Raw genomic sequence first — 25,512 nt, 5'->3', positions numbered from 1 at the left:
AGGACCCCTGAGCTTGACAACAGGTGTGGTCTGGCCATATTCAACTTAGTATAATTGAAAGATTTTGGTTGGAGAAAGCAAAGGCAGAGGCAGCAATTGAGAGCTCAGTGGAAGAAGGGTCCAGGGCACATTAAGTGTACTGGCAGCCATGCCAGGTCAAGATTAGCTGTAATCTCTGCCATGGGCAAAGTCTAGTTTCTAATGATGGTCTTAACCACATGTTAATGCTGACTAAGAAGCATATGTTATATGTTCGGTTAATGGGACAGTAACAAAAGAAAGAAGTTAAGATACTTAAGATTACTTCAAATACTGCCATTCCCAGTCAAAACTCCAGTCAGTGGTTAAGTCCTTCAGAGGCAGCAGTGGCAAACAGTCCTTTAATTGTGAAGCCAAGTCCTTTATAATAAAAAATGGCTCCTAAGAAGACCATCACTTGATAAATATCTGTTGATCATCAATTAGGTTGGAAATTTGAAAGGATTGTTTCACTTTTACTTTTCCTCTTCAAGGAACTAGTAGAATTTATCAGAAAGAGAAAGTGTAAATTGAGGAAAACTGGAAGTAGTAAATATAAATTAAAATTCAAGGAAGTTAATAAACTTAACATAGTGTGATTTTTATTTTTGGTAAAAGAAAGGTACATTACAAATGTTAAGTGTAGTACTATTGTAGCCTTTGCTCCTTTGAGGTAACTGACTGATGGAGCCTCACAGAAAGTTTTCCTCTAGCATTTTGAGTGCTTATATCTTAGCTGTAGATCCATTTTGAGGAACTAGAATGTAAGCTCCATTGAGGGCAGGGATTTTTTATGTTTTTGCTTATCACTGTATTCCCAGCATCTAGAACATTGCCAGTTGCATAGTTGGCACTAATACATATTTGAAGAATGGATGAAAAAAATGAATGAATGAAAAAAATGAATGAATGGACAAATGGATGAGTGAACCATATTGTAAAATTGCATTAAGCACCCTTAATCCAATTATATATGGGTGTTTTTGCGTTGAGAACTTAACATAATTTTATTAGCAGTTACACAGATTTGTAAAGAGATGAGCCTTAAAATACAGGGAATCTATATCTAACCATATAGTCAAGGGGTTTCACTACATTTAGCATAGAGAAAATGTAGGAAACTCCCATTTTTCAAAAGGCAGACAATTCCAAGGGTGTGTCTTCTCATTTTTATAATAGATCAAAGAGAACATGTTTTATGGTATGGTAGTTTAATTTTGAAATGGTTTTTACTATTATTTCTTAGGGGTTCTTCTGATGTATAAATGTATGAGTTTAAAAATATTTATAGCATTCACAACTGTGAATCTGGACCAATTTTTTGTTTTTTTTCCCTGTAGGGATAAAGATATGATTTGGTTTATAGGAATTAGCCTCTTAGAAATCAACCTATTCTGCAAGTAATAAGTATCTGTGTAAAATTCTATCTGAATATCAGATTTTTTATGATTAGTAATTTGATTCTACATTGATTGAACTTCCTACATTGTAGAAACATTGTCCAGTGGAAAGCAGAGGTGAGATAAAGAGCAGTAAAACACAGCCTTAAAACTCAGCATTTATAATAAAAACTCAGTAAGTCAGAGAAAAGTAAGAAATGAACAGTAAGAATTTGTTAGGGGTTCAAAGAATTATTGGGAACTAATTAAAATGAACATGGTGATATCAATATAGCTATCCTTGAATCAAGTTAGAAATTAATAATTTAATATTTTTGTTATCTTTAATGTTTTCTAAATGCCTTTTATATTTTCAAGAATTGAAAACATAAACTCTTTTAAGTTTTTTTTCCTTGGAGCGGAAAAAAATCATCCAGTCACAGATGTTTTACATGATAAATATGAAGACAGTAGCCAAGGGTGAGATGTTTTTTCTTTTCCCAACTGAACAGTGTTTTTTTTTGTTTGTTTGTTTTGTTTTTTAAGGCAGAGAAAATAAGAAAAGAAAAGGAAAACAAAGAAGGAGAATTTGTCTTCTACCCTCTTTTTCCCAGAAAAGGAAGCTATATCTGCAGGGTCATTGTGAGGATGAGATCTAAAGTATTTAAAATATTTAGCAGGGTGACTGTAAGTGCTCAATAAAAGGAAGCATTTGTTAGAATATCTTAAATGACTTAATTGGAAGAGTAAAAATATATATTTTTAAGTGTATTAGAAGAGCTAAACAGCATTGGAGCATAAATTTTAAAAAAGTTTGCAATGAAGATAGTGATGCTTATGCTATAAATTTCCAAAACTATTATTCATTCTAATAAAAAGAATATTTATACTTCAGAAGCATAGGCCCTTTCTTTAGTTCATCTCTCATTAAGGAGAAGATGTCTTTTTACTCTTATATTTTAAAACATATTTAAAATACTGGTTTTCAAAACTGTTTGATGCCATCGCTATAGTATGGTATCCAAAGCACCAAACATAATATTTTCTTGGAGTTAAGTTGAATATTGCAATATATATCAATACTTGGTAAAATTGTAGGTAATAGATGTCTTCAGAAAATTGAAGAGTCCAAGTTTTACCTGATTTTGGTTACCTAAGTACTGCTGTCCATGATTGCCTCAGATGTCATTTCTCCAAAGTGTCATCATTTGTATAAAATCATATCTCAAACATATATGTTCAAATTTTGAACAAATACAAGTTCTTCAGTATTTTTAAAGTTACAAGATTTTAAAATATATTGATAAACATAGATTAGTTTTTCCTTATATTTTTCTGCTATAAAAAACTTAAATATTTCACTTTTGAACATTTTTATCATGGGTTGTAGGTAGATTTTATTACTAGTTGGTTTTCTGGGTAACAGTGTAATTATACCGTGAATTTCTATTTTTAAATATTTTTGCAAAGTTCAGTAATTTTAAATGGTCATTTAAAAGTCACAGTGTCAAAATTCTGTAATTGTCTCTGCCATGAAATTGGGCAGATGCAAGGAATTATTTCTGAGCCTTGGCCTGCATGTTGAAACAAACGCCTGAAACGAACATGTTGAAAGTTTTCGACGGTACCACAGAAGTGGCACCCTTCAGGACTTGGCTTTGCCACTGATTATAGCAAATTCATGCAGAATTCAGAATTCCTTGACTTAATCTGTGGTTAAATTGTTAGTTATCTTCTTAAAGCTAATCTACCAAAGAATTTTAAATGAACTCTGCAACATTCTTTCATAATGGTAAGTATTTTTAGAGTTAACCATGACCATACCAGGTTTTGCCACTTGCCTACAGTATTGAGACCCTTGGCCTTCAACATACTGAAAGAAGCAAACCTGGGAGTGATAATGCTATGTACATAATAGAGGTATTTATATAATCAAGTAATGGATTTTTATTTGAGTTTCATTAAGTGGGGACATAAAATTTAATATTATGTTATTTGTGTTGTTGTCATTGCATAAACCATTAATTATAATTCTTGTTCTTAAAATGTGAAGTACAAGTTGGCTATTTTGTTGTTTACAATCTAAGATGAAAACCACGAGATGGGTTAAAATATGATCTTTATTAGATTTTTGGAACTAAAATTAGTTTTCAGAATGTTCTGTCTGGAAATGAATGAAATGTTTGTGATGATACAATATTTGTGGAATAGTAGACCTCAAGAAAATTGAGTTTGTGATGAACCAGGACCATTGCTCTTACACTTTTTCCCAGGATTATAAATGCTAGCACAGGGCTTGGCAAACTGTACCCTGTAGGTACTTAATACCTATGTAATAATTTTATAACCTGCCAGGTCAGAATGGTTTTTGCATTTTTATATGGTTGGTGGGAAAAAATCAAAAGAATATTTCCTGACATTTGAGAAATAAATTAAATTCAAATTTGTATCCATAAAGGTTTTTTTTCTACTTTTTGTCAGCGTTATTGAAGTCTAATTGATAAAATGTTCATAAAATTCTATGGAATATAGCCATATTGATTTGTTTCTGTGTTGCCTGTGGCTGTTTTACACTTCAGTGGCAGGTTGAGTAGTTGGCAACACAATCATATGCCACAAAGCCTAAAATAAGTTTGCCCACCCTGTGCTAATAATGCATAGCTAAATATAAATGATCATAAACCAGTTAGGTGAAAAATTGTGTTTCCTGTTTGCCTCTTTGTAATGGACTGTAGAAAGAAATGGGGCCACACAAAAGTCAGGGGAGGGTGAGATCAATTGTCTAACTTCCTGAAAGAGAAGTATCATCAAGTGTTGATGATATGTCATGGTCACTGGATACTTTTCTACATGCTGATTCCCTTGTTTGAATGATTTTGGCATATAACGGACCCCAGACAAATTGGATAATAGCTATACATTGGTTTATGGTAGGAAACATTATGTCCTGTGTATCGGTCAGCAAAGTTGCCTGAATAAGATATTTCACCATGTCAAAGAGAAAAATAAAGGTCCAGTGTGTGTATTAAGCAAACATCTATTCAACCTTTGTGACATATGAAGCATTGGGTTGTGTGGTATGGGGGCATAGAACAATTACATAACTCAGATATAAATATCAGATAATCTGTTTAGGAAATCTAATTTTAATATAACCGCTACCATTTATTGAGCATTTACTATGTGCTAGACATAGTGGTAGGCATTAGTGCGTTATCTCCCCTTAAGCCTCATATAACCCTGTGAGATAGCTGTTGCAGATCAGGAAATAAGCAATTTGACCAAGGCCACCCAGATAGTAAATGACACCACCTACATTCTATCCCAGTCTCTGACTCCAAAGTCCATGCTGTTAACTGTTACTTTACTCATGTAAAGTTAAATACCATTACTAGAGCCAAATTATGGTATGAAAAGGCAAGAAAATTCACAGGAGAATGTGCGATAGTCAAAGTAGTTGAAAAAGAAAATGCTGTGAATTGAGAGAACTTAATAGCTTTTATTAGCTGGTTGCAAAGCATCAGATTCAGAAAAACGTGTCTATTTTCTCACATAGCTTTTAGTACAAAGTAGGTAGTGAGATGCTTTTATTAGTCCCATTTATTCATCTGGCATTTACAATATGTACCTCCTCCTGTGTGTCCAGGAATGAAGAACACTGGTGTGTACCTTTTAGGAGCTCACAATTTAAAGTAGTTAAGAAGATGAGACACTGAATTGCTACATAATAATTCCAGAGCCTCATGTGCGATAAAAAGTGTTGTCCACATTGAAAGCCAGTTTTGCCATGATCGGTACAGCCACATATGATTAAGATATGGCTGTAATTAAAATAGCCTATTCTGAATGAATCTGGAAGAGTCATTATATAATAATCAGTGTATGTCAGTTTCATCAGTGTATGTCATAGTATAATATGTATTATTTACATTATATATTATTTAGATAATATATCTTATATAATAGTCTCATCTAAAATAAGAGTATTTGAAAGCATTCTCACCTTCTCCTTCTAAAATATTAAAATAAGTTGTTTCAGAAGTTTTGACCCAGAGAATAAAGAATCTTCATATCTCTGTTCTTTCTTTATCAGTTGGAAATATTTTTCTAAGGGCACTGTCTAGATGTGATCACATTATAAACTAATGTCCTAGAAGCATCCGGAATGAATGATGTAACTGAAGTACTGTTTCAGCATTTTATTTTGTAGATAGCTTCCTTATGGAATAGATTTAAACTTAAAGCAACATTTTGAAATCCTTGTATCTTCTTTTAATAGTTATCCCTTGTCAAACAATGTTTGTAACTAGAATGTAAACTCCATAGAAGCATTACCTGGCAAATAGTGGATGCTGTGCTTGTATTTATGAGTCAATTGTGTAAGTCTGGACGTGAAAATTCAGCCAGCCAACCTATAGGATAATTAAGACTGTTGCATACACAGCTGTGTATGTAGAGGAGTAGGGATTGAGCAGGGCCATTGTGTTGCACAGTTCTTGGGGCAGTGCGTCATTCAGATCCCTGGAAAACAGTATAAGGTGGAGGGGAAGTTTCTAGTCCTGTTATTTAAAGTAACCGCTATTTAGGTTTTGTTTTGCCATTAAGCTGATAGTTGAGTTTTAAATTTAAAATTTAAAAATTGAACTTTTGAACTTTTATATGTAGAGAAATATTTTTTGAGAAAGTGTTGATTTATTTTTAGATGTCATAAGTATTTCTGACATGGTGTGTTTGGTTTTTTGAGAAGGAGACGTTGGGCCAACTTCTTTCCAAAGTGTAGAGAAGTTTAGAACTTTGAGTATTTCTTCTAAACATTTAACATTAGTGAACACTTAAGTTGCTTAGCTCTTAAGAAGAGAAAAAGGTACTGAGGTACAAATTACAAAATACCACTTAAAGAGACTTAAAAGCAAGAATGAAATCTATAAGGTTAAGAATGTGTCCACTGCAAGAACGATCTCTCTTCTTGGTCCTCCACTCCTAAAATGAAGTGATACCATTCTCATTTGGCCTGTAAGAGGAGTTAGATGTTAATTTAATTCAGTGTCTTTAGGAAAAAGGACCAAAAGGAGGCCTTGTAGACCAACTCTCAGGATGTTTTGGCTTTTACTTCTCTGGCTGAGAGAAGTTAACTATTTCCTCCCACCCCCTATGTCCGAAGATCATGGAGTTTGAGAAATTTGATATGAATGTGGGAGTGGGTAGCAATGGAAGACTGAGAGAAGGGAAGAAATACTTTGTAAAATGTTTCCTGAGACTCAGGAATATAATGGGTTGATCAGCTATTTGTCCTAAGAGAAGCTGTGTATCTTTTAGAAAAAAAAGAGCCTTTGGTAGAAACTACCCTTTGCTTGAGGAAAATGTCAAAATCTTACGTTGGAGCAACAGCAAAGATATTACATAGAATAGACTGTGGGTGGGAAAGCCTACAGTTCTTATCCAGAACAGATGGGGCTTATGGCCTGAGAACAGTAGAATATTCTGTTTAGTTAGTATCTACAGAAGCTAGACACTGATTCTAGAATGGAGATCAAATCATCAGGGAACTGAGTTGAAAAATCAGTGGAACTCACTCTTGTGGCTTTTTTCACAGTGTTTCCTTGGCTTACCTTTTCTTCATTGGCTTCCATTCTCTCCCACCTTTGGCATTTTTACCCCCAACTAAAGCTGAATCATTGATTTTTATTCTCTCTCTTTGGGGGCCCTATGAATTGTACCTTTGTCATTTCAGTTTATTAATGATGACCTCTCTTGTCTTGTATAGTATATTAATTTTTATCGGCCTAGGATGTCAGTATATAGGCTTTAGTTTCCACAGTACTGATAACATTTTCTTTTCTTTTCTTTTTTCTTTTCTTTTCTCCTTTCTTTCTCTTTCTTTCTTTCTTTCTTTCTTTCCTTCTTTTTAAGCACTGCTATCTTTTTAACTACTTTTCTCCCAGTTTTCCAGGTCAGATCTCAATTTAGTTACTAAGGCTAAGCAAAAATTTCATCCTTAAGCATAGCAAGTGAAATGGATCTCACACTAGAAGTAAGAAAAACCAGTGGAGCCCTACCACTGTCCCAGTTTGCCTGGAGAATCTTGACCAGGGACTTAATCTTCCTGAATTTCAAAGACCTCAGTGATGAACTGAGGAGGAGTTTATTTCTAAAATCCCTTAAGATTTTAACATTATTCAATTAAAAACTTAACTATACATGTTTTTAATTCCTTCGGATAGTTATGTCTGCTGCCGTCAGTGGCATTGAGAAGAATGCAGTTGAGGAATTGGGTTCCAGGGTGAACCTCTCTAGGAGCAAGCATTGTAGCTGCCCCTAGCTTGATTTGTGGAAGGCCGTGTACTGTTGGGGTGTATTTGTTTTGCTCTTCTGTTTTAATAAAGGAATGGGTATAAGGATGTACTCAGGAATTATAAATATTAAGTGCATTTCCATTATATACATGGCATCGTGTCTTTTAGTTAAGTAGTTTGTGTTAAAATCAGTGTGGCCACTTCCTAAAACCTAGGGAAAGTTTGGTTTTCCATTTTTAAGTGTGGATCCCTCCTCAGGCCCCTATTGATTCTACTCAGGCTACCGGATAAGCTGGTTGTACATGCTTATCTCACTCTAGCATCTAACTTGTTATCTCATAACCCCTCTCCTTCCTCTACCATGTTTCTAAAACCAGTCTCTTGACTGTACTGACATCAGACCTTGTGTTCATAGAGCTCATCTGCTCAAAAAAAAAAGATGTTTTATGAGGACCTGGACCTTAAATAGGTGACCCCTGGTCAGCAAGACTCAACTTTGTATCCTGGGACTTGTCTACAGTGACACTTATGAATTGAAAGGGTTGCCATCCATACCCAACAGGGTGCAGTGTCCATTGTAGACCCTTTTTCCTTGCCAGACCTACTCTTTGTTCCTGACCTCCCTGTTCTGAATCTTGCTTGGCTGCTTAGTCCCTGCTGCTGTAACTAGACTTTCTGGATTTGCTACCTTACCCACTTAGATCTTAGTTCAATTCCAAGTCTTTACTCTTTGTAGCCAGTTCCCTCTTGTCATCCTCTGTGAAGACTTTCTGGGAACCTTTCACAAAAGCCTACCTGGAATTAAATTGTATTTGCCTGACCATTGTGCACATTAGTATAAATAGTTGATGCTAAGAAAATGCCTGTTTTACTATCCCAACTCCCTTGACCCCAAGTCAACCCACTTTGAATTGTTTGAGAAGTTTCTTGACACCAGTAAGAATTTGCCTGGTTTTTACATTCTCTGCTTGACCTGTTTTGATCACAGTTCAAGGTCCAATCTGAAATTGCTAATACCTGGAAAATGCTTCATCCTCATTCATGCTGGGAGAATAGTTGGGCCTTATTTTTAACTCTGACTCTTCCAGTTCTTTTTAGGCTCTCAGGAATGGGTGGTATATGACTTGGCCACAGCTAAGGTATGAGTCCAATAGGGCTCATGGAGGGCTAGGGAATTCCCTTGTAAGTCAACGCCATTTTCATCTTATGAACATTCCCATGTGTGCCATGAACCTTAGGATTATCTGGATTCTGCATTTTCCCCATGGCCCTCTAGCCTACTGCCCTTTTCTCTCACAGACCATAGGGTTCTTCTGTCCCAATGGCAAGGGCCTCAGATCCTTTTCTACCCCTGCAAAGAGCTACAGTGTCAGAGAAAAAAGCTTAGCAAAAACATATAGTCACGAGCACTAAAGACACCAGCAGAGAGAGAACTTAGCACCTAGTCCATTAACCTAAAACTTCGTCAGTTTATGATGCAGCATTTTTATGTGGTTTAATTCTGTAGTTAAATTTACAACCCAGTCCACTAGAAGAGCAGAGATAGAGAAAGGGCGCCTCCACTCTGAAGATTCAGTCCACCACTGGCCAGGCACAGTGTCTGTGTAACAGAGGGCCCGCCCACCTGCCCACCCTTCCTTCCTCCTTTCTTTTATTCCTTCCTTCCTTCCTTTTTTTTTTTTTTTTTTTAAAGCAAATTCAATAAGCTATGCCACAGGGCAAATTTGCTGAACTGTGGCTGAGGAATCTCCGGCCAGAACCATGAGACAGAACAACTTGAAGCTTTATTTGACATTGCTCTTATATTCTGGAAAGATCTAAGATCCTTTACAGGGGCTAGGACTTGGCTCTCTGTCATTATCAAGGCTTTGTAGCCCAGTACAGGTTGTTAAAAGGCACCATGGAGGGCGCCTGGGTGGCTCACCGAGTTAAGCCTCTGTCTTCAGCTCAGGTCCTGATCACAGGGTCCTGGGATCGAGCCCCACATCGGGTTCTCTGCTCTGCAGAGAGCCTGCTTCCCTCTCTCTCTCTGCCTGTCTCACTGCCTACTTGTGATCTCTGTCTGTCAAATAAATAAATAAAATCTTAAAGGAAAAAAAAAAAAAGGCCCCATGGAGAGCAAGTTTTATTGTGCTTGGCTTTCCAACCCAGGTCTAAAAAGTTATCTGGTGCTGTTTAGACCTTCAGTGGGTCAGAGATCTATGGCAACAGCCACTGCCAACTCCTTCCCAGCTGACCTAAAAATTTTTTCTCTGAATGTGATTCCAAACCTTTCTCTGCTTCGTAATCTCATTTTAGTCTTTATTTTGGTCAGTGTGTTCACTGTATTGCTCCTTTATCCCTTAGCAGATGATCTGAATACCCTAAAGAATACAAAATCACAGCTAGATCATGTTGCTCATTCACATAGCCTCTCAGGATACCTTTTTGGATTGGAATCCTAGCTTCACATTCTGATTTTGCATTATTTTCACCCTCTCGCTCCCAGACTGGTATCTTGATGGAAAAGGTAGGCCAGTCATTCAAGTAATGGGCTTTCCAAGATGTTGGCAGGGTTACTAAAGTCCTTCCACAACAAGTTTGACTACAAATCCAGGCCTCCTACTTGTAGACATTTTTTGATAGACTGTAACCTAAGAAGGGTCACCTTGTGCCTGAAAGAGAAAAATGCCTCCAAATAGTCCTACTGTTTTATATCCTAAATTAGGGGAAAGGTTTACCAGCCAGTTGATAGCTATTTTCTAGCTCCAGAGTACTAGCTCCCACACCCCCAGGAAACTTAAAGCATGAAACTGTGCTCTATATAATGATTGGCTGCTTACATAGTTCCCCACTGTCTGTTGGCCTAAGCCTCAGTATTGTCTGGTATGGTCATTAATGGCCATTTCCCAGCATTCTGAGAGTGTCCTTTGTGGACACTTAATTCATTCTGTCTGCCTTAAGCCCTATTGTCCCTGTCATTCCTAAAGTGCTTTAGCTAACAGCAAGTGCTATAGCACTCATTCAGTAGTTCATTGCATCGCTTAACCTACACTGTAAGTTTGGTGGGAACAAGGGCTTTTCTGCCTCACCATTTTATCTTCAAATTTTAAAACCATGCCTCACATTTGGTGGGCATTCACATATTTACTGAATAAGTAAATGTGGCCATGTAAATAGGAGCTGTGCCCTATTTGCCCTTAGTCTAGCCTGCTCCCTGATTTATGACCCCTTATCTAACTAGGCCTGTACTGTCTCGTCTCTTCTACTCTACCTTTCCATGTTGCTTCTGGATAACATGGTAGTTTTGCCCAGGCAAACATGATTTTTCTTTACATGCTGATTGCAAATGATTGGAGGTAGAGTAATAATTGCTCTAGCCCCTCATTTTACTGAAGGCCCATGGAGGTTAAATGATTTGGTCAGGATCATAGAGCAAATCTATATGCCTAATGATTGCTACACTTGTCCTGACCCTTGGCAGATTTACATCTTTGGTTGGATGTGGCCAATAAACATTATCCAGAAGCTTCTTTAAATTCTTGGTCATGTCCAGGTTTCCTAAGCATCTGGAGCCAGCCTAATAGCATTTCTTAGCTCTCGGAGGATAATCTTGTGTTCCCACCCCCCGCCACCACTTTGTTCTTGGAATAAAAAATTTTAGATTAGGGAATATCAAGCTGATTTTGAAGTACCAGCATTGTCATATGTAGAGTGAGAGATGAGCAGAGCCTTGGGACATGTGTCTGTTTAAGGAAGGGAAGGAGTAAGAGGACTACAGCTTAAGGAGCTCCCCAGGTGATCTTCACATACCTCCCAGCGAGGTATTTTCCAGGTGGGAGTAATGACTCACATTAACATTGTCACTCACGTTGGGGACTACCTTATGAGCACAGGAGTTCTCTAACCAGGTCCGTTTTACAAGCATGGCTAAGAATCAGGACTCTGGAGTCAGATGCCTGAGTTCCTCTCTGCTTTGTGATCCCAGGCAAGCTCTGTATCATCTAGAACCTTCAGTTTCCTAACAGGCTAATGAGAATAATTATAATAATGCCTGCAAGAGGGTTAAATCAGATCATGTAATATGCTTAGTAGCACAATGCTCAGCACATAGATGTACTTAACAAATGTTAGTTGTTTTTGTTAACATTTTGGTTGTGATTGTATTAGCTTTTTTTCCAATAGGTGGTTTTTCTATAGGACCACACAAATTAAGCTTAATTTCTTCCACATAGTATTTATTTTGTATCTGTCTATTGCTTAATGAAGGAAAATTACACGCTATCTTATTTTTAAATTTAAAAAAATTGTGACTATGGTGATTACATGTAATAGGAGTTAGTGTTACAGTAAAAAGATGGCAAGGATTACTTTTCTAAATATTTAGCTTAGTTTCTTTTTGCTTGGTAATAAGGTAGCCACGGGGTGGCTCTGTCGGAAACCCACAGGTTGCATATCATAAGGGGCTGAGTGTGAACCATAATTTTTCTAGAATCTCACTCTGGCAGGAACCTGCCTAGTGATAACTCAGTTACATCTTTTAGTTTTTCTCAATACTGTTTATGTAACACCTCTGCAATATTTATGCCATCTAGTTACTGTTTTAAGTATTTTTTAAAAATAAACATAATTTGCCCCTTCATGCCTGTCGTTCAGTCTGGCAAGTTCTTAGTGGATAGTCCTTCCTTTCTGATGAGCTGTCTGCCCCACCACAAAACGATTGTTCCAGAGGTAAAAACTCTTGCTAAAAACATTAAACTTTTAATGGATATTAACATACTTGCATTTACAAGAGTGAAATTTGTCCTCTTCGTGTTGTTATTTATGCAGCATTAACCTTTTTCTCCAGATCATTGAGACTGAAAATATGATGGACCGAATTGTGACTGGCTTGTCTGAGTCTAGTGTCAAGGTGCGGTTAGCTGCCGTCAGGTATGAGCTTTAAATGGTCTGAATAAAAACCCTTTGCCGTGTGTTTAACCTGTTTCCTTTCCGGACCTTCACCAAGTAAGCGCAGAATCCAAATGTTACTCAAAGTATTCTTGGGTGAACTTCTGCAGTGTGTAACGTCATTTCACAGAGAAGTTAGCCTGGAAAGCCCATGAAGTCCTCAAGTAGTTGAATTAACAATGTCTATAGATATACTTGACGTGCATATTAGTAATTAGTGAAATGCCAAAGCAGTGTGTTTGAAAAGTAAAAGTTTTGGCTTCTTTTGAAGCTAATTTTGATTATTCTTTGTAGATGTTTGCACAGTTTATCTAGATCTGTGCAGCAGCTTCGAACCAGTTTCCAGGATCACGCTGTGTGGAAACCTTTAATGAAGGTAAGAAACCAGCAAGTAGCACCCATTCCCACAGAGCCTTTGTAGGGAGCCAAAGTAGCTGATAACACTCCCTGGTCTGGGAGTGTGGCTGTTTTTTGTGTGAAAGATTTTGAATACTTACCCCCTCAGATCTGATGTTTTAAGCATCTTTAGATCTGTAGAACGTGTTTCCAAGGTCAGCATCTCAAGTGTGACGGGGAAGCAGATGCCTAGTTTTCTTTTATTAAATAAAACTTTAGTTACTCATCTGATCTCCCTGTGTGTTTGCTATTACACCTCAGACTTCATCCAGAATCTTTGTAATTTTTAGTTGTAAAAAGGAAAGGAATCAGTCATGGGAAGGTATAACCTGTTCTTAATCTTTTGGCAATCCCTGGATATTTTTTACCACAACGTTATCTCCTATTTCTCTCTCACCAGAATAATTTCTTTGATCTTAGGTCTTCCCTTGAGGGCCAAAAACAACAACAAAAAAGTGGTTGAGGTCAAATAAATCTGAATCAAGACTTAGATGAGGCATTAGGTTGCTGCTTCTGTTATTCCCTGACATATTACAGAACTGTGGGTCAACTTGGTCTCTGGTCCATCTTCTTTCTTAATTTCTTTCTTTCTTTCTTTGTTTTTAAATGATCATACACGTTGCATTTAATCGGTAGAATTTTTTAAGGTTTTGGTTTTGGTTTTTGGTCTTCATTATCTACTATGAAAATCTCTTAGGCACAGTGAGGCTACTAGAATTTTTTTACTCCAGAGCTCTTGCCCTCATCTTAAAGCTTCGGGTTACAGTAGGGGCATCATTGTGGTAGAAAATAGCCAGGGGAGGCTTCAGGCAGGAAAAATATGAAGTGGACTTTGAAGGAAAAAGGAAGGCAGGAAGATTTTCCAGAGAAAGGAGTAGCATGAGCGAAATACTACATATGGTCCGCAAAGGAAGCATAAGGATGTCTTCATGACCATAGTAGAAGGAGTGCTGGAGGTATGATCAACAGGTGGAAAGAGCTGGACCAGTACTCTCTTTAGGAAAGCTATTTTGCTATGGGCATTCTTTCTTATTTTAGATTATACCTTTTGCATACCAATTTAATCTTGATTTATGGATTCTGTCTGTTCAAGATTTTTTTAAAGGCTCTTCTATTTCCCAAAATAACTTCCAAATATTTTCTCTGGAGCTATTTTCTCTAATTGCTCAGCTCACTATCCCTCTATCATATGACTCAGAAATGGGGCAACATACTGTTTCAAGCTAGTTCTACCTGGACAAAGGTTTGGTGGGCAATCTAGAAGGATTTTGTACACTTGGGTACCTGTGAATATAGTTACTATCAAACTACTACCTTGTTGTACAAAGTATAATACTAAAAGCTTGAGCTTGGAAGTAAGTCAGTGATTTATCTAGATACTTTTAGGTTTTTCTTAGTTCAAGGCTATTTGCATGTCTATTGATTTTTCCCCCTTTTTGCTTTGCCATGTTTTCAGCTGTTGGTTAGCAAACTACAGAAGAGTAGGCATTACATTTTAATTAAAAATTTTATTTGTGATTTTTTTGTCCTTATTTTGTTGAAATTCTATTTGATCAGTATTAGATGTCAGCTTCTGAATTTCAGTGTCATATCTTATATTGCATTGAGTAAATGCTTTTAAAATTTTGATAGCTATTCTGTTTTAGTTTATCATTGTTATCTCATTAGGAAATAAAGGTTGATAAAAGCATATTAGTCTCCATATAGCAAAAATAGTAGTATTTTTAAAGTGAATTGCATTGGTAAGCACTCGCTTATTTCAAGCAATGATTCTAAGTAGTATAGTTTTAGAAAACAATTATTTTTCTTAATTCACAAATGTTCATTGAGCACCTCTTTTGTGCAGTGCCATTCAGTTGATATGGGCCAGGATAAATTAAACCACAGATTAGTCCTTCAAGAAGCTTAAATTTATAAATAGAAAAGGAGATTGGCATGGCTGCACAAAGAATTTGAATAGTAGGTAGTAATAAGGATCCCAGGAGAGGTCACAAACAAAGGCTATGGGTATTCAGAAGGGGATAGGATGACTTCTGACTGGAAGGGCTTCAAGATGGTTTCTGGAGTGGGGATGGCCTTAAAGAATGGGTAGAGTGTGTACCTGAGGGATAAAGGAAGGGCATGGCAAAGGAAGGGAAGGGTTGTATGATCTCAGAAGGGGTTGTGACAAACACAGATCAGGATCCATAGTATATGAGATTCGATTTTCATCAACTAGCTGACAGTTCACAGGAGAATTTAAAATGCAGTATCTTAAGACAACTATTTCTATTTTATAATTCTTGCTTATTAACTTGGGAACTTTGGACTTGATTTAGCTGAAGAAAGCAGATAATATATTTAACTCTCTGAAATTTTTTGTGATGATCCATTTCCAGTTTGCATAACAAGAGTTTCTAAGATTCCTTTTGGGATCATGGGTCTGATCCTGATCTGATCCCAAATGCAGAAGATTTAGTTAAAGTGGATATTGCATATAAGTGGTGGTGGTTATGAGCCTTCACTCTTGGAATCTAGAAACAACAGGTTCTGATAACAGCTAATGTGACTAACATTTGTCATTGTGCTATGCTGTCTTCTGAGTTGAGTGAGAGTCCATCGCAGTTAGTTTGCTTTGTATCTATGTGCCTGATGATAACAATTACAACAATGAATTACCTTTGTAAAAACTTTATTTTTATAGCCGTTACTGTGTGCCAGTTACTATTCTAAAATCTTTTTATATGTTAATTCTCACAATAATACCATCGTCCCCATTTTATAGCCAAGGAATTCATATACTTATTTAGTGTTTGAGCTGAAATTTGCATTCAGGCGGTCTGTGTGCTTTACCCCCATGTCATGTTGCTTCCCTTAATATTCACTGTATCACATTTAATCTTAAAAACTCCTGTCAAGGAAGTGTTGTTTTCTTCAATTCAAAGACTCATAGAGGTTAAGAAATAAGCTCAAGTTCACACATCTACTAAGTGAAAAGGAGGGCTGTGATTCCAGTCCTGAAAACCAGTCCCCACATTGCCCTAGCTGTGTAGTAGCTTGATTCACCCCTGCTTTTGGTCAAACAAGCCCTTCTAGAGACACACAAATCAGAATGTTTCAGGCTCGGGCAATTTGTGGTTTCATAAGTGGCCTGATACGATGGAGTAAATTTAACTAACTTGCTCTAAAGCAGTCCCGTGCTGTTCACACTTTTCATACAGAGCACCCCCTCGCTGACTTACGTGTTTATCTCTTTCTGTGCAGCACCTCCCATCCTGGCAGTGGGGCTGTAGCTTCTCCAGCAAGATAGGTGTGAGGGCCTTAGTCATAATTAGAGCACCAGGTAAAGTTTGACACGATTACAAGTGGATCTTTCCTAACTATCCAATATGAAAAGCCAAGTTGAAAGATAAATTGTTTTTGGTTCTCATTTGTTCTTATGATCTCACTTCCATCATTCCAAACCATTAATAGCATCCCTTTTTTAAACTCCATAGGTTTTACAAAATGCACCAGATGAAATCCTAGTAGTAGCATCTTCCATGCTATGTAATCTTCTTCTTGAATTTTCTCCAAGCAAAGAGGTTAGTATCGATTTTCTCTTCCTAGACTTTGCCCAGTCTACCTAGAGTTTAATCACATAAATTTCGTAGTAGTTGACTTTGAAATTTCAGGATTGACATATAAAAACTACTGCTAGAGTAAAATACTACATCTGCCTGGATGACTCAGTCAGTTAAGCATCTGACCCTTGGTTTTGTCTCAGATCATGATCTCAGGGTCGTGGGATCCAGCCCCGTGTGGGTCTCTATACTCAGCAGGGAGTCTGCTTAAGAGTCTCTCCCTCTCCCTCTGCCTCTCCCCCGCCTCCATTCATTCTCTCTCTCAAATAAATAAATAAATCTTAAAAAAAAAAAAGCTACTTCTGAATTGTATGGTGGTGTGTGTGCAAATAAAATCATTTTAAAATGGTTTAATTTCCAATTCTCCCATTTCTGCCTGGCATGTGCAACTTATTTAAAAGATACTATAGCTTACACTTAATCTAAACGGCCTACAACTACAAATGTAATTACAAAAGTAGTAGATTATTTTCAAACCATATATATTAAGAATAAATTAAGGATCAGTTTTGTAAATCAGGATTATAAATCATTTCAGGGTGATAACTGTAGAAAATAGTCTTTATACTTTTTTTTTCCTTTTTTTTTCCTTTTTTTTTTTTTTTTTTTTTTTTTTTTTTTTTTTTTTTTTTTAGGGAGAGGGAGAGAAAGAGGGTGAGTGGAGGGGTAGACGGGGAGGGAGAGAGAGAATCTTAAGCAGGCTCCACGCCGATCACAGGGCTCAGTCTCACAACCCTGAGATCATGACCTGAGCCAGAATCAAGAATCAAATGCTTAATTAACTGTGCCACCCAGGTGCCCCAGGAAAATAATCTTTTTAATGTTGAATGTTAGATTGTTGTTTGGGGAGGGATTACATATGGGAATGTTCTTTCCCTTCTATACATTTTATAAATGTATTTGAGAATATATTGTTTTTATACTAGGGAAAACTACAATAAGCTTTAATAAAGGAGGGAGGGAACCTTACAGAGTTAGTTTCATCATGTTAAAATATCTCTGGTCTGTCCAGTTGTAAACTGAGGTTTAGACACTATCCTTTATTTAGTAGTTCCATTTTTGTTGAATTTCCTTTCATCACTGTGACACCTGTAGTCTTCTGGCTGGCAGTTAGGACGGCATTTGGTAGCAAGGTGGAGATTCAGAGACAGTTACTCAACAAGCAGAAATCTTGGAACAAAAGGAGAGAAACTGGTAGTTACTCTGAAGGAAGAGAAAGTCTAGACAGGATGCCAGAGTTTCCATCTGTTTTCCTCTGCTCTGGTGGTTGAGGTCTTTGCATGGTGATGAACTGGTTGCAGTCAGTACTATACCATTAATCACTCTGAACAGCACTCATATTGCCTCAGATCCACTTTCTGCATATTTAGATAAGGTCTGGTTAGAAGTAAGGTAGATGAGCTCAGGCATAGGGTCAGTAATATGATTGATTTTTTTTTTATGTTAAAAATAAACTGGATCCTGAACTGAGAGGAAGGAAATGCTATAAAAGCACTTATTAGGCCAGTTGACAAAATTGGGATATGGGCTATAGATTTAATAAAAGTCTTGTTTTAATGTTAACGTCTCTGAATTTGATAACTGCTCTGTGAGTCCAAGAGAATATCCTTGTTCTTAGGAAATACCCATTAAAGTATTAAGGGTGAAGGGGCATGATGTATATGCTGTACTTTCAAGTGGTTCAGAAAAGATGAATAATGTGGATATGGGCATGCAGAAGGAGAGAGGTAATGATAAATATGACAAAATATTAAAAAATTTTGAATTGAGGAAAAGACTGTGATAGAAGCACCTTATTCTTGCTACTTCGTAAGTTTGAACTTAGTTCAAAATTAAAAAAAAAAAAAAAAGAGGTGGGGAGATGGGCAAAATGGATGAAAAGGAGAGGGAGATACAGGCTTCCAGTTATGGAATGAGTAGGTTTTGGGAATAACAGGGATTATAATAGCACTATACGGTGATATATGGTAGCTACACTTGTGGTGAGCACACCATAGTGTATAAACCTGTCAAATCATTATGTTGTACACCTGAACCTAAAGTAACATCTTGTGTGAACTATATTCAAAAAAGAAAATTTTAAAAAGAAACAAAACCAGTTTGTACAAGTAGAGAAATGTATATCCTTCAAAATAACATCTTCAAAGTCACTGCCCTTTTCCTCCCTACATAAGTCTGAATTGCTTAAGACAATTCAAGAGTCTACTTGAAAAGGGGGCCTTTTAAGCATTCATTTGTGACAGTAGATCAGTGCTCAAAGGTGTGAATTTTTTAGAAATTTTCAAACCCTGTTTTCAGCCAAGGATCATAAATAAAATGAGTGGTTAGGCTAAAGGTATTTTAGGTGGAGAATGTAATAGGACCATAAAAGTATACGACTGTTTTGCTTGTACAATTGATAGATAGTCCTGAAAGTAGTTCTAAAAAATGGATTCTTCAGCACATTTGGAATAACATCAACAGTCTGGAAAGAAGATAGTTCCGTTATGTAAGTTCCATGTAATCCAGCTCTGTTGTCAGTCCCAGCTTGTAAAGAACACATGGGATACACCCGTACACCACACAGGAAGTGAGTGTCTCAAAGGACAGTGAGAAGGAGAGTGTAGAATTAGATAGTGGAATCATAAGGCATGTGCAGAATGTACAGAATTAGGACAGCTCCTGAGTCAGAGCTACAGAAAAAAAGAAATGACTGGGACTATTTCGGGTTTTGAATTTGTGAAAGACCTAATTGTTTTTGCCCTTTTTGTGGTAATTTTTATGTTCACCTCACTTCCTGCTTTGCAGAAGTTGCCTGGAATTGCATGAGAGTAGGAAGGAAATCATAAGCAGAGTGCCAGGGTATATGCACATTTAGTCACAAACTTGACTTTAAAACTGTGCTTTTTTTTTTTCCTTTCCAATCACAGCCAATTTTAGAATCTGGAGCTGTAGAACTACTTTGTGGATTAACCCAAAGTGAAAATCCTGCATTGCGAGTGAATGGTATTTGGGCTTTAATGGTATGTTTTACTCTCTTATATAACTCATCACTTGTGAAGAGAATGGGGCTGTTATCAAAGTTAAAACTAAAGAATGTATTATTTGAAATGTCTGAAATTTGCTTTTTAATAAATGTTGCTATTTCGGCCCAGTTCTCTAATGACCTTGGACCTAGAACACTTAGTATTCAGCTTTTGGATTTGAATATTAGCATGTGGCCACTGTGTGCCACAGTTCTCCTGTTTATTATTAAGAAAAGCAGACACGGGGAATGCCTCAGTGGCTCAGTGGGTGAAAGCCCCTGCCTTTGGCTCAGGTCATGATCCCAGGGTCTTGGGATCGAGTTCTGCATCGGGCTCGTTGCTCAGCTGGGAGCCTGCTTCTGTCTGCCTCTGCCTGCCACTCTGCCTGCTTGTGTGCTTGCTCTCACACTCTCTCTCTCTCTCTCTCTGACAAATAAATTTTAAAAATCTTTTAAAAAAAGAAAAAAGCAGACAGGTCTTAAAATTGGACATCTAATTTGGGAAAAACAAATTTTCCTCATCAGAAACATTGATAACCTGCCTAGAGCTACCTACTTGACAGAGCCTTTTCATGTCTCCTGTGCTCTTTATAACGATCTGAAGTAAGCTAGAGAGTATTCATACTTTACAGATGAGTAAACTAAGCAAAGAGTGATTAAATAACTTGCCCAGGGCAACAGAAATGATGCATAATTGCTTAGTAATTTCTTAACAATCTTGGGGTGCCTGGGTGGCTCAGTGGGTTAAAGCCTCTGCCTTCCGCTCAGGACATGATCCCAGGGTCCTGGGATCAAGCCCCGCACTGGGCTCTTTGTTCAGCAGGGAGCCTGCTTCCCCCCTTCTCTGCCTGCTTCTCTGCCTGCTTATGATCTTCATCTGTCAAATAAATAAATAAAATCTTTAAAAAATAATAAAAATAATTTCTTAACAATTTCAAGTAAATAATTTATAATAATCTAAATTTATAAAACTGTATAACTATGAAGTCAAACTATATGACTTAAGATTTACTAAAAATATACTGAAATTAAAATTGACATGGATTTATGGGACACCTGGGTGGCTCATTCAGTTAAGCCGCTGCCTTTGGCTCAGGTCATGATCCCAGGGTCCTGGAATCGAGTCCTGCATCAGGCTCCTTGCTTGGCAGGGAGCCTGCTTCTCTCTCCGCCTCTGCCTGCCACTCTGCCTGCTTGTGCGCTCTCTCGCTCGCTCTCTCTCTCTCTTCTCTCTCTCTGACAAATAAATAAAATCTTTAAAATTGACATGGATTTCTTCAAATGTAATTATAGTAGTTATAATTTAATTACTATGTACCAGACACTAAGGAATGTGTTTATCTTCAATTGTTATTTCTGATTCTTATTTTAAGTTATATTGGTTTATATCCACCTCACAATTGGGAACCTGGGGCTTGGAGGATAAATGAATCATCCAAGGTGTCATAGCAAACAAGTGATTACAATGGATTCTGAACCTGTTCCAAACCCATATTCTTTTCCTTGTTCTGTGTATATCTGTTGTCTTTCCACACAAATTTGGGATAGAAATAATCATTTTCTAAACAGCAAACCCAGTAGTTTCAATTCTTATTCTCCTAAACTTTGTATCAGCTTTTAGCACTTTTCTTTCTTAAAATTCCATTCCAGGACTTAATTTTTTTTTCAGCCTCACTTTCTACCTAGCCCCATTTTCAAACCCCTTCTCAAGGAATATTTCCCCAATTTCAATTCCATTTCCCTTTATACTTCAGTTTCAAGGACTTCATCTTACTGTCATGATTTTAGCCCCCCTTAATAGAAGTTACTTTGAGATGTACAGACCCAGACATAATTGTTCCCTATACCCCAGGTCTATCACTTAAACGGCCTGTGAGATTTCATTTAAGGCCTCTCTGGGACATGTACAATTTTATTGTTGAAAACTGAACTTATTATCCCACTCCTCAAATCCATATTAACTATCTTATTCTCATTAGTCACCATATAACCAGCTGTTTTCTTCTCTGTCCACCCACTATAAAACCCTGGAGTCATTTTTGGCTTGGTTCTCTTGACAGCGGCCCAGTCAGTACTCATTTCTCTCTGCCATGCTGCTCACATCATTAGGTAACTTGATCTTTTTTGCATGGTTTAGCTCCTCAATTTGAAAAATAAGCCTGGGGGCACCTGGGTGCCTCAGTCTGTTAAGCATCCAACTCTTGATTTCAGCTCAGGTTGTGATCTCAGGGTTGTGAAATTGAGCCCCACTTCGGGCTCAGCGAGGAGTCTGCTTGAGATTCTCTCTCCCACTCCCTCTGCCCCTCCCCCCACTCAAGCTTGCATTCTCTCTCTCTCTCTCTCAAATAAATAAATAAATAATATCCCTTTTTTGGGGTAAATAAATCTTTAAAGAAAAACAAATATGTGGGAATAACCACATATTATAGTAACTTTCTCATATACAAAAGACTTTTATACCAAAAGTTGATTTATGAGTTATTTGGCATTTGCTATGTTTTTATTTTCTTCAGATGTGTTATCATAGCTTCAGGTTAAACTGGGGTAATCCATAATGTGTCCAGAAAGGAGAAAAAGGAGCAAGAAAAAAAAACAAACAAACAGCCATCTGGGGTTGCTAGTAGCTTGGATATACCTTCTACCCATTGGGGAGCTTCCTTTATAATATAGACCTGCCATATCAACACCCAACATAGTATTGTGAATATAGTAGGTGTTTCTGTGCCAGTAAACTTAACAAAACCCACTACTTATTTTCACCCATAATAAGGGAATTCTTTTTAGTCATTCTCAAAATGAGTGGCACAGTGTAGTTATTAATAGCAATTTTGTTATTAAAGTACACTGAAGACAGGGTGCCTCAGTGGCTTCTTGGGAAAAGCATCTTGACTCTTGATCTCATGGTCATGAGTTCAAGCCCACATTGTAGAGCCTACTTAAAAAAAAAAAAAAATGGTGCACAGAAGGCAACTTGATAACCAGAAACATTTTTGAAAAGTAACCAAGCTCATAGAGGTAAGAGATCAGTGGTTGCCAGAAGTAGGGGATAGCGGAGTGGAAGAAATGAGTGAACTGTTTTTTCATTTGGGTTTTGTGTTTTGGGTTTGATTTTGGGTAGGGGAGGTTTGGTTTTATTTTTTTCAGTTTAAATAAATCAAATAATTTTTTTAAAAGAAATCATAGATTCTATATTTATTAGACAAATCTTAGGACACTCAAATGCCCGTATCAGGAAGTGGTCATATTCCTTATATAGGAGTATATATAGGAGATAGTTATCTTTCTCCTGACAGAATTATAAGTAATTAACAGGAATCAGAAAAATAATATGACCTAAATTATCTGCAGCTTCTGTTTATACTTTGAAAATTTTCAGTTATTATCAAAATATAATTTAATAAAGCAAATTAAACATGATTTTTGAAACTTCTTTAATCCTTTCAGAATATGGCATTTCAGGCTGAACAAAAAATAAAAGCTGATATTTTACGAAGCTTGAGTACTGAACAGCTATTCCGGTTATTATCAGATTCAGATTTGAATGTGCTGATGAAGACATTGGGACTTCTTAGAAATCTCCTCTCTACTCGGCCTGTAAGTAAAAGTTTACACATTAGCTGCCCTGCATATGCAGTACAAAATATTGTTCTCCCTCACTTCTCCCATCAACATCTGCCCAGAAGTGTGATTCAAATACTGTCCCTTACCAAGAAGAAGTCGATATCTAGATCTGTCACCTTCATAGGTGATCTGGGAACTGCTTTACCATGTAGCCACCTGACCCTCCACTCTTGCACCGCCTGTTCTGTCTCCCTCTCCTTACTCCATGGTGGATATGAGCCTGCCTTGATTTGTTACTTCGTTCTTACTTGGTTTGCTGGCCAGAATGTGTTTTCTCATATGCCTAAATCACTCATCCCTGGGGCCTCTGCTTCTTTCCCTTTAGAGAATCCTTCTCAATGTTATTCCATAGACCAATCCCCATGCTGCCAACATTTAGTAGATTGACTCTGAAGATGTCAGTGTGGAAACAGTGGTTATATATCAAAGCAGGAGAGGCTGAGCCTGTTTCTGGGGTCCCTCTTGTAGTTCCCTGAGCCTACCTGAAGTCAGTGGCCTTCAGGTAGATGAAGAAACATGGGTGGTTCCTTTGTGCTTCACTTGTTTTCTGCGCCTTCTTCGTTCATTTGTACTGCAGGGTGTTAGTAAATCTGTGCCCTATTTTCCATGTCTCTGGTTTTTTCATCCTTTCCCCATCTCTTTTTATTTTTATTTATTTATTTTTAAAGATTTTATTTATTTATTTGACAGAGATCACAAGTAGGCAGAGAGGCAGGCAGAGAGAGAGAGAGGAGGAAGCAGGCTCCATGCTAAGCAGAGAACCTGATGTGGGGCTTGATCCCAGCACTCTGGGACCATGACCTGAGCTGAAGGCAGAGGCTTTAACCCACTGAGCCACCCAGGCGCCCCTCCCCATCCCTTTTTAGAGTTCCTTTTTCTTTAAAATCTTTGGGTTTGAGGATTCTGTATTGAAAATATAATTCTGTATTCTATCAGGCCAAGTTTGTTATTTTTAAACTTCAAGTCATAAATACACACACACACAAACACACACACATAGAAAGCAAAATGCAATTTTATGCTATAATAAACACTATTTTTTGGCATCTAGTTCTGTATGCTGTGGTTTCTCTTTCAAGCAGTTGTGTATTATATTGTTTAACTTAGAAGCTTTCTTTTCCTTTCTGTGATCTTTTTCTTTGTTCCCCAGATAATAACTGTGGATTTCCCTTGTTTTTGCAGCATATAGATAAAATAATGAGTACTCATGGAAAGCAAATTATGCAAGCCGTCACGCTTATTCTGGAAGGGGAGCATAACATTGAGGTCAAAGAGCAAGTATGTGCTCCTTTTTTATTATTATTAATTTTTTTTTTTTCCTGAGAAGTATCTTCTGAGTGTGAATACCAAAAAGGATCTTCATTAGGAGTCTCCTGAAATATTCAGATCTGTGAAAGACAGAGTGCTGAGATAAAGGTGCTATAGAGACAAGAAAGATTTGAGGAGAAAGATCTTCCACCACCCCCAAAACTATTCAAGAATTCTTCCTCCCGTAATTGAAGAAAATATTACCAGAGTCTATCGTTTCACCCTCCGTGTCATGCACTGTACACATTGTCCCTGTCTCTATAGAGATACCACCTTTGATCATCCTAGACTGAGTCCACTCTCTTGGATTCATCATTTCCAACTTTCTATATCCACCATGCTCTGAACTCCTTATTCCTATAACACCCTGATAAAGTAATCCCTTATGCTGGAGTTTTCATTTTTTTACTCAAATGTTCTTCATTCCTATCCCATACTTCTACTTTCTCTTGTCTTTTAGTAGGGCAGGTTTGGGATAGGCATAAAAATACAGAGGCTATGCATTCATCCAGGAACAGTTTTAGAATTACTTTTCTATATTTTCTGGGATTTATTACAGCATTTTTAACATAGTATAGGTTTTGTCATAAAAAGAAAGGTCACCTACAAACTTAAATTCCTGATACAAGATCTGAGGTAGTGCTAATGTTCAACTTTCTGACATAAATGTTAGCTATATAATGTGTTCACTTCAGAATTCATTGAGCTGTGTACTTATATGTGTGGAGGAAACTTGCCCAAGGTCATCAGTGGGGAGTTGAACTTAGAGTCTAGCTGCAGGCCTGTGCTATGCATTCTCTGTGTTCCTGAATTAGAGTAATTCTGCAATCTTCAGAAGAAAAGTCCAGGAAGTAAGAATGGTAGGATATAGGAGCTGTAATTGAATTTGTGATCAAAAAAGGCAATAGATTTGACAAAGTGGTTTTAAGGTGAACATTTTAGGTGATTTCCCTTAAAATTCA

The 25,512-nt window shown here is 37.2% G+C and overlaps 1 protein-coding gene across 3 annotated transcripts in view; it reads left to right on the top strand.

Annotated features, from left to right (window-relative positions):
• The window catches only part of ARMC8 (armadillo repeat containing 8), a 106,643-nt gene that overhangs the window by 66,293 nt on the left and 14,838 nt on the right, over positions 1-25,512 (top strand). For 2 of the 3 annotated variants that reach the window (XM_047736044.1, XM_047736035.1), the window contains 6 exons: positions 12,519-12,601; positions 12,914-12,995; positions 16,492-16,578; positions 19,527-19,619; positions 23,066-23,215; positions 24,425-24,520. In XM_047736044.1, the coding sequence (XP_047592000.1) occupies positions 12,519-12,601; positions 12,914-12,995; positions 16,492-16,578; positions 19,527-19,619; positions 23,066-23,215; positions 24,425-24,520 (591 nt within the window). The remainder of the gene's footprint in view (positions 1-12,518; positions 12,602-12,913; positions 12,996-16,491; positions 16,579-19,526; positions 19,620-23,065; positions 23,216-24,424; positions 24,521-25,512) is intronic. The other variant, XM_047736053.1, reaches the window with a different exon arrangement.

The sequence above is a fragment of the Lutra lutra genome, chromosome 1 (genome assembly GCF_902655055.1).
Source record: "Lutra lutra chromosome 1, mLutLut1.2, whole genome shotgun sequence".
NCBI classification, from domain to species: Eukaryota; Metazoa; Chordata; class Mammalia; order Carnivora; family Mustelidae; genus Lutra; species Lutra lutra.
This window is presented reverse-complemented; position numbering and strand designations above follow the sequence as displayed.